Source organism: Xiphophorus hellerii, chromosome 17, assembly GCF_003331165.1.
Source record: "Xiphophorus hellerii strain 12219 chromosome 17, Xiphophorus_hellerii-4.1, whole genome shotgun sequence".
In the NCBI taxonomy this organism is placed as follows: domain Eukaryota; kingdom Metazoa; phylum Chordata; class Actinopteri; order Cyprinodontiformes; family Poeciliidae; genus Xiphophorus; species Xiphophorus hellerii.
The window spans coordinates 8,952,006-8,962,340 of record NC_045688.1 but is presented as its reverse complement, the minus strand read 5'-3'; the positions used below and the strand labels follow the sequence as shown (position 1 = coordinate 8,962,340).

The 10,335-nt window shown below is 39.2% G+C and overlaps 1 protein-coding gene across 1 annotated transcript in view; it reads left to right on the top strand.

The window, feature by feature from the left end:
* The window catches only part of pawr (PRKC, apoptosis, WT1, regulator), a 62,917-nt gene continuing 52,582 nt past the window's right edge, over positions 1-10,335 (top strand). Inside the window, exons 1-2 of the mRNA XM_032589464.1 lie at positions 1-137; positions 388-1,076. Coding sequence (XP_032445355.1) covers positions 501-1,076 — 576 coding nt within the window. The 5' untranslated portion in view covers positions 1-137; positions 388-500. The remainder of the gene's footprint in view (positions 138-387; positions 1,077-10,335) is intronic.

Here is a 10,335-nt window from a genome sequence, read left to right as displayed (position 1 = left end):
ACCGGAAGCGCCGCTGCCACCAGTGGCGCTCGTGGTGTCTCCCTGCAGCGTCTCCCTGCGCCACGGATCAGAGTCGAGCGCGGTCACACCTGGTGGGACTGAAGCGAGCAGTTTGGCGACTGAAACAGCTCCGACAGGTGAGTCTCCTTTCACTTTTACACTACTTTCTTTCACTTTCGCGAGTTTAACACATATCCGCATAGGGTCTTTAATAGAAACGAGTTGAAACAGGATGTTTAAATGGGTGCAAGGCTTTAACTTTTTGAAGAAAGTACGTTCTTCAGCGTCTGCGCGAGACAGAAACATTTTAGTTTGTTAGTTGTTTGAAAACATTTTAGCTGTTGTTTCCAGCGAGACTAACTTTATTTTCCTTCAACCTGTCAACAGCTCCGCAGCTAATCACTTGAGGAATGTGGTTTCGTTAGGACGGTTGCCCAGACCTGGAAGTTTGCATTGAGTTCAACTTTAGTTTCACTAACTTTCGAAGCAGTAAAGGGATCATGGCTACAGGCGGGTTTAAGTCAAACGCACCCGCTGACTTTTTGGAAGAGTGGAAGGCAAAAAGGGAGAAAATGAGGGCTAAAATGCTGGGGGACATTGCAAAAGCCACGGGTGTCCCCCTGAGCCCCGCCAGTAGCACCAGCAACAGCCGCCTCGGCTCTCCGCCGGGCACCGAGCTCTGTACCAACCCGGACCGAAGCGCCTCCACGGGGAACTGCCGTACCTCCTCTTCCTCTCCGGTGGCTCGGTCCCCCTCCGGTGGCACACTGAACAGACCAGAGGAAGAGGCGCACCACCCGGCCGCACCCGCAGCCACCACCCCCGCCGCCCAGGGGAGCAACCTGAAGAAGGCCCCGCCTCAGATGGAGAAGACTTGGTGCGCTTCGCCGGACTCCAGCTCTATGATGGCGTGCAATAATGACAGTGACAAGGACAGTCCGTCACCATCACCCAGCAAGGGGAAGGAGAAGAAAAACGCAGGTCCCAGTGCAAGGAAGGGCAAAGGACAGATTGAGAAGAGAAAGTTAAGGGAAAAGAGGAGATCTACAGGTGTTGTCAGCTTACCGTCCAATGAGGTGAGTGTGATTTATGGAGCTATATCTCTATTTAGTTCCCATGCACCGAAGCAACTAACCTTTTTCTAATGAGGTAGTAGTTGTTTACAGTCTAGATTTTTGAAAATGAGATTTGATCAATGTATTGGTATGACAGGTACTGCCATTCTGTTGTGAAATCCAAAGGGATGGTATAATAATAATAATAATAATAATAATAATAAAAATCTTAAAAGTGTGGTGTGTTTGTATTCATCCCTTAGCCATTATAGCATTACATAAACTCTACTGGCTTTTGAAGTCACTTAAAGAAAGAGACCATTGATCAAAGTCTAAACAAATGGAGTGAGCCGTCAATAATCACCTGGTTTTCAGAGTCCAGCATGTTTTAGATGCACACCTGATTGAAATAAAATAAATAAAATTATGCAAAGGCCTTAAGTCAGGTGTGTTGAGAGAACAGCTAAAATGTACAAGAAGCAGAAGGATTTTTTAAGACTGAAATAGGTGACACAGCAGACATGTGGAACATGGTACCCTGAACTCACCATTCCTTCACTTTTAGTATAGTGATGGTACAGCTAGAGAAACATCATCCTAAAATCCTACAGCTGTGATTGCAGTGCAATCGCGGCTGAAGATTTCCAAAAGGGGATTGAATACAAATACATTAGAATTATATTTACTAATTTTTTTTCACCACATTTTGTCTGATTAAAAATGGACTCAAATTTGTCGTTGTGAAAAGCTTTTGTGCCACGTGTTGTCTAAAACGGTAAAACTCAAGAATAATATCTTAAAGAGGATTCAAGAAAGTCAGGAGTTGAGGCAAATTATGAGCACATGTTTGGCCTCCATATAAATGGTTCTAAAGTTGCATTTCCTTGTTTTTCCGTCTTTTGTAACTTCAGATGTTTAACATTCCTCATAAGAATACAGCAACGTGGGACTGTTTTAGAGAATTGTTACTCAGAAATGTGATTCCTAGGGGTCAGTGTGTGTAACACTTCCATAAATGATTTGAAGCAAAGACCAGCTCTTGTTTTCCCTCAATAGACTCCAAATTCCTCTCATACATGTGTCTGGTTTAATCGAGCCTCTGTAGCGAGAAAAAAAGAAAGCAGCTCTGGGAAGGAAGGAGGGGTGTGTGTCTCCGTCTGTGTGTGTTTGAAGGCGGCGGTTCACATTCATTGTTTTTGAATTTAAATCATGTCACACTCCTGGCTTGATTCCTGTGGTTCAGACACATGCAGGAACTCTGATATGAAGCCGTGCCAGTCAACCCAGTGAGGGCCACCGCTGTGATTATGTACTCTGAAAGCACTCAAATTATACAGAAATGCTGGGAGTGTGAGCTGTTTTTATTAGGATTAAAAGTGGCCCACAACCTTCCCATTTTCCATTTGTTCTAACTTTCACAACCCACCCAGAACTCTGTGCTTTCTGTGTACCAAATCTTGGAGATTGACCAGTTTGTCAGCTAGTGCTCTAAATCCTGTTATTAGATGCTCTGTAGTGTCAAGCAAAACTGTTTGAAGATTGGACATGGGCCCGTCTTTAATGCTGGCCTTCAGCAATGAGCGTTGCCATGTATCTTAGATTTGTGCTGGCTAAAGTTAGGGTGGGGAGCCCTTTCTAGGTCACAAAACAACACAAGGGAGGTCTTCAGATAACCTTTTTAAAAGCAATTGCACAGTTTTGGCCATGTTTCAGTAGAAGTTTCAAAACTATAATTATAGGTGGATGAACTATGCCTTTTGTTGAATTATATCAGTGCTCAGTTGGCTTATTAGCAACTCTTGTTTGCAGCCAGGTCAAGTTTTGCTGCTGCTGTTATATTTTTGTGTCAAAGTTTGGGAACCAGTTAATTAAAATAAATTGCATTGTGAGTCAACTAGCATTGTGTCTAGGGAGATCAGCTTCCCAGGCTGCATTTTATTTTGAATGTTTTAGATATGCTTCAAGGAAGTATCTGGAAATATTCCAGTAGTAGTACGGAATGACGTGCCACAGAAAAATCCACAAATACTGAACTGCAAATAGGCAGACAGCTACTGTCTATCAGTTCTGAGCAAATAATATAATGCTTTTGGATTTTCTTTTCAAAAATCAAAGAAAACATTAGCTTAATATTATTTGACCTGCACACCAAACTATTGTAAATGAGAAGTGCAGCACATCAACAGAAAGGGAGGACACTGTTAGATTAATCTTTAATTATGCAGATGGATCAAACTCCTCCCACTAAAGCACTTTCTCTGGAATCTCTTTATGTGGACTTTGAACTTTAAGAATATAATGATGGAAAAAAAAATATGGTTTTGGAGCTCATCTCTTATAAAAAAGTTGATTTATAGGAACTCAGACAGTGCCTGCTTCTGCTATGGTTTAAGGCCTGCTTAACGTAGCGTATGAGACATTGATTTTATCTTGTGTACCAGCATTTAGGCCAAACTTTTGTGATTTCTTGTGCAGTGAAAATAAAAAAAAAACACTCCCCTACAAAAGGTGGAACCAAATCAAAACAATAATACCACATGGCGAACAACTAAACAGAGGAGAAGCAAGAAGGACGTTTGTTTTGAGAAAAAAAAAAGTTTGTAGAGAATTGTGAGTAAAATAGTTTAAATATATTTGCATATAAAGTTGTTTCGCTCTCCTTAAGCGTTGCAAGTACAGAGCTGTAGTGGTACTTTATTTCTTATCGCTTCTCTCTCTCTCCTTTTTTTTGTAATCTTAGTTTCAGATCTTTCAGGTTTACATGCCAGATTATAAACCACTGGTCTTGTGATGACATACAAAACTGCTAAAGGCACGGAATGGAGGAATGTCCAGATTTATATTCATTGTCCAGTTTAATAAATGTAGATATTCTGTTTGACCTGCTTACTGCATCAAGAACCCGCAAGGTGTCTGAAACATTCCACAGATTTTGGTACATTTGAATATGATGGCATCTGAATTATTAAACATTTGTCAGCTGCACCTCATTGTGGTGAATTGCTTGTTCCACCACATCCCAGATGTGCTCAATTAGAAATCTGGCGACTTTGGGTCCCTTTTGAGTACAGTGAACTCATTGTCATGTTAAAAAAATGAGTTTGTGATAATTTGAGTGGTGAGATGGTGCGTTGTTTTGACAGAAATGACCATTAGAAGATGGGTTCGTCCATACTGTTTGACACTTACAACCATGATAAGTTCAAAGAAACAGTCATTTCCTCCTACAGAGTTTAAACTTCAGTAATTCATCTTCACCATGTTCAGATGCCTAAATGCATTGCACTGTTGTGTCATGTGCTGAAAAAGTGGCTTGTGAGTTTATATTTAACTATAAATGCAACAATAACTTATTTCAAGGGTGAAACAAGTTTTAATTAATTAAAACCATCTTTTTATAATTAACCTCTCCCATTCTTTGATATTTTAGGAAGGTCACATTATGGCTCCAGGAACTAGAAAATGTATGAAAATGCATTAATTTTAGCAGTACTTGAGGGTAAAGGACAAAAACATTATGTAATTTTTAGCTTTTAGTTTCTTTCCTGTCTAATTTTTTAAGTGTTTAAGTTTTTTCTGTTATTGGCAGAATTAATCCATAACTACCATAGTGAAAGTACCTGCCTGGGTTCATTTAACACACTGATAAATCAGGCAAAACTATTAAACACTTACCATTGGTGCTTTTATATGCATTTTCTGTGTGTAAGTCTTCCTTTCCCCCTTTTTTTTTCTAAAACAAGAAGCAAACCATGCAAATGAAGACTCCTCTCTCACAAGCCCCCCTTTGTGAAGTAAATATGAATGCACAGGTGTGAATGGAGTTGCCTGGGATTATCTTCCCTGCTCATTTTATGCAGAATAAAAGCTGCAGAGAGGAATTTCAGAGCATCCAGGGAACCCAATATTCTGACCGTTGAGGCCATAATGGCATGATAAAAGCTCCATACTCAGTTGGAGAAAGATACTTCTGTATGGTGTTGCCCACTAATAACCTCAATATAGAGGGCACTCTTGGTGGGATTGACCCCTGACCTTTGTAAAAAGAGCTTACGCAATGGAGAAGCACTTAAATGAGAGAATGTTTGTGGAGTGTTGAGTTCTCTTATCTGAAGAGATTTGCGTCTGTGATGTAAGCATGTTTCCCGTCTGTCGCATGGTGTATTCGTTGCTCATTGTGTTGGCTTTTACGAGCATTGAGGTTCATGAGGCTGTGGTCAAAGTTCTCAGGCCTGGGAGAAGCTGCAGAGAAGCATTACCTCAACCAGTGCCTCTCCAGTTTTTCCTGCAGCTCTGCTGATGAGATAAACAAGTTTACCATGCAGTACACAACCACATGCTCTGACCATTGGAGAAGACGAGATAGGGGCTTGCTTAACCCAGATGTTTGATTTATTATATTTGAACTCCACTTTACTTTCTAGTATTGGAGTACATTTTTGTAAATCCTTTTAAATGATTTTATTCTGAAACAGTTCAACATTTATAACAGTTTCTTTTACTAATGGCAAGTGATATCAAGCTTCTCGTGTAAGACTGCAGTCGCTAAAATAGGATTAGGATTGATGATTAGTGGGGTTAGCATATTTAGCATTAGGACATCAGTATCTGTGTGTGTTCCTCAAACAATGTCTATCCCTCCTTAACTAATTTGTAGTTTGAAGAGGTTATTAATATTCACAAATTCAGCATGTCCCATAACAGATTGGTTGAAAGCTCAAAAGGATAAACAAGCAGCAACTTTGCTGCCCTCCACCGAGCCTTTCTGTTAACTATTGAAAATCTTGCTGTCTCTTGCAGCCTGAATAAACCACAAGCTGAATATCCTTTTAGATTGTTGTGGTTCACTTGACCACAAGATGAACCACAAGTATGTGAGTAAGACTTTAGATGTTTTTTTCCTCCCTCTCTCCCTCCTCTCAGGAACAACTTCCTCTCCAAAGAGTGTTTTTCTTATATATAGTCCATGTTCTGATCAAAAACCCATCAGATTTTTGTGCTTCTAACAGGCAGGTCACAAGTGTGAGTGAATCAGATTGAAAATGTTGGCATGTTTGAAAAGTAATTGCTTTTGTAATAAATCTATCGCATTGTTTTTAATAGTATAAAATCAGTAACAGCAAAGAATACATTTTCCAACTCTATTAGCAATTCATGTTGTATCTGGGAGTGGACTGAAGGTTTTAAAATTTTTTGTCTTTAACTTTTGTTGATCTGTTAAAGAATGTAGAGGGGAATTTTCAGATGGTGGCGCTTGTTTTATTATCCTTTTAATTCCTCTCCAAAGATGGGCCCATCATGACAGTAAATAGCAGATTGATTATATCACTAGTGTAGGTAAGCAGTGAGCTATTTAGGCCGAGTGTTTTTGTTTTCCGTCTTTAAATTGCAGGAATGTTTTGGTTGACTTATCAGAAACAATTCTGGAATTTTTTTTCTTACGGTATGTCTTACCATTTACCGTCACTGAAAATATTTTAGGATTGACAAAAATTCCATCTCAATCTTCTGTACATTAGTTAAGGGGAGTTTTAAAGGAAGGAGGAAACAAAAAGAGAAAGCACTCTATGGCTGAAATAAAGTCTGGCCCCTTTTTCCACACATGCACCTGAGGGTCTTTCAGCACCTCATAAAACATACTGTAGCGCTGCAATGAGCCATGGCACGTGGTATTGTTCATCATGTGTAGACAGTTGTATAAATGCCTGTTCATATTAGCTTAATACTTCACCAGGCTAGCATTTTTTGTCAGATGTGACCAAATCAGCCACTGTAAGCTGAAGAGTATCTACAGTTTAGTGATGTTGTGCCCTCCACAATTATTAAAGCTGTATAAAAGGCCTTATGAATTATTTCTCTTTTTACTTTAGTAGCATATACTCACTATTTAGCAGACTACTTTATTTGGCAGTTAGAAATCAGACTAAACTAAGATGATATGTGGCGTTCCTCAAGGCTTCATTCTTGGACCACCTGTACTGACTATGTATATGACCCAAAAAAAGTAAAATGTTATACCTCTCATATGCTGATGACATACAGTTTTATATTTGTGTTACTACCTGACCACAGTCACTTGCAATTTCCAATCTCAGGTGTGTTATAAATATAAGAGCCAAAAATGTATATTTTCCAGCCTAATGTGGAAAACACTAATTGTTTTTTGTTTTTGTCTTAAGAATTTCAGGTTAGAAATCAGGACTCTGCTAAACTCAACACAGCTTAAACTGCAGGTCATACCGGGACCCCAGGTGTAGTCATGGACCCAAACCTAATTTTTAAGAGCCACTCTGTCTTATTCAGCCAACTATGATTCAAAAACTCTGACAGAAGATTTTGGCTCTTGTGTGAAAGGATAGACTCACAATTGTTTGGGCCTACATTGCACTCACAACTGCTGAAGAGGTATGAATCATTTAGACCTCCCATCTAAACCCCTCGTTTTGTTTGCTATTGAAGCATTGCTGCTGTTTGCTTACAAAGTTCAAGGTATCTTACCCGGTTGGTGCTCTTTAGTTATGAGTCCAGAAACTTCCTGGGGCAGAGTGCAGATCATTACTTAAGGATAAAATGCCCCCCTGCAGAGGCTTGCACAGGAATGTGCACATTTTGAGAATACCTGAGACTTGGCCTGCATGCCTAGTTGCAGCGTGACTTCCCCCTCCTCTTGATGTAGCTTTAACCAACGTTATCAGAAAGTCAAATCAGTTGAGGGTTTGGTCAGCCTCTGTATGGACTAGTGCTGACCCTTGTCTGTTTGTGAAGGCAGTTTCCTGACAGGGAAGCATCTGGCTTACGTCTGAGGCATTGCACACGTCAATGCTAATTCTTGAGTGACACTATTGCTGTCTTTCTAGATAATGTTTAACTGGAGTATGCTCCTGTTATTTACACACATGTGTATTCAATGATGTAGTGTTGGATTAATCCTATTTTTAGCTTAAAATGTCCAAATGAAGCCCAAAGTGGATGATTCTTTGGTATTTGCTTTTGTCAAAAGATTCTTTTACAAAATTCTTGCAAATATTTAGCCAAACCCAGTCTATTTGTTTTCTTAGTAAAAGTGCATAGCTTTGCCCTGAGCTAACCTTCAGTTCGGGCCATTATTTGCCCTGAAAGTTCAAATGAGTTCTTCTTTTATTTTTGCACCGTTTTACCCAGTCTTTTTTGTTTGGTACTTCATTACCAGATTTTAAGTTGAAACAAATACGACTTGGCATTTGTTTGTGGAGGCAGTTTACAGAAATGCACCACGTGGGATTTTAATCCTAGTAGTTTGAGGAGGCAAGCAGGGATAAGAATTAATCGGTTTCATGCTTCCACTTCTTAAAATTAAGTCTGCCGCTGTCGTGCAGTCGTGGGTGGTGTTTTTTTTTTTTTTTCCTGGTTTTTCTGCCGCCGGGTATGTAGACATTCAAGACTCTCGCTCTGCGGGGGGGTTTTAAGTAACCGAGTCGAGGATTAGGAGTGATTTCTGTGCATCTGTAACGTGTAACCTATTTGTCGGGCATTCTTTGCTGGAGACTGTGGGGAATTTTGTGAGTCAGCCCTAATCAGGCTACTCTGCATGATTAGGCATTTGGGAGGCTTGTCTGTTTGTATTCATTAAAGTAGAATTACTTGGAGAACCCGATGTCCCTCTTCCCACTTTTCTTTTTTAATGTTTGGTTCAAATTTGGTTTGCCGGTTTCCTTCTTGTTCCATAAAACTCTGCTTTTTAAAATTTCCAAATCCCTTTAGGTCAATGAATAATTTTAGCATCTTCTTGCATAACTGAAGGGAGATTTTTACAAGCACATAAATTCAACTCTGCAAGTAAAGCAATGCATGAAAGATGTACAGTAGTTAAGTCAAAGAACATCTTTCAGATGCAGTACACATTAATTATCACTAGTGGTTGACTATAAAGTATCTTAAATGGTAATAAATTCTCAATTGGACTCCCCCAGGTCTCTGTGTTGTCACTGGGAACGAAACATTTTACTTTAGAAAATTTTTATGTCCAGTCAAGCACTAACTGTGTTTTCTGAAATTTCACCCACATCCTAACTTGGTCATTTCTATTCTTAAAAATGTTGCAGATTTTAAGCAATGCAATGTTATTGAAATTGGTTTATGGCCCACAGCCACCTGCAAGTAGCTAAAATCTGCGAATACTTGAGAACCCTTCTAAATACATGTATAGATGCCCGTTTTCATTGTTCAAAACTCAACATTCCTGTACTTTGCATTAATCTGGAAGCCATCTTAACAATTTTGCAGAAACTAACATCCATGATCTTCCTTATTTCTGCTGTTAGGGGTTCAGCCATTCAGTACCAGGGAAAACTTAAATCTAGATTGATTAAATGATAAATAGGATTTGTTTGTGTTTCTGCAAACTGTGAAGATCTTTAATTACTCTTACAAGAAGTGCAAACATGTAGGTTCACGTGTTGCATTCTATTCAGTTGATTTATTTGGTTTTAAAACATATTTTTAAATCATTGTGTTTAGAAACTTTTGGTTCACTAACTTTTGGTTAGTGAAGACACATTAACTCCCTACATTAAATTGTCACTTTAAAATCTTTTATGACTATCTGGTAAAACAAATGTCTTGGGGTCAAAGGAGATGCAGCTACAGTAGGTGTCCAGGTAGCTGAAAAATATCTTACCAAATAAACAACCAGAGGTTAGTAAAGTTATTAATCTTCTTTTGGCGTTTTTATTGTTGCAAGCAGATCTATTTTTTTGTCGAAGAACCAACATTAGTGAAGTAGATGTCGTTTGGTTACAGTAGTTATAAACCTTATTACCAGCCAGACTTACTTGTCTTCTATTTTGTGGTTTGCATTTCTTTTGTATGATGCAACTATGTTTCTTAATCCTAAAAGTTTGTTCATATCATTTCTAAAATGGGAAGTTTTATCAAATGGATTTTAACTAACACACTGCCGTTGATGGTTTCACTAAGGGAGTGGCCCCTTCTAAGATGTCTAACTTTCAAACATTATAAACGTATCCTAACTTAAATTTTCATTTGAAACAAAACCAGTGATTCCTCTGCTTGGCTCAGTCACTGTTCTGTTCACTCATGCCATTTTATTGCAGGAGGGACAGTAAGATCCAGTTATGTTAGTCTGAGTGACTGCACATCAACAGACCGATTCTGTCTGCAGTCCAACAGGTTTCACGCTCTGCCTCTGGGTTATGTCACCATGCAACTTGCTCAAACTCTTTCCCATGTGATTAACAATGCTGCTAATGGGCAAACTGGTTCTACACACTGCTTTACCTGC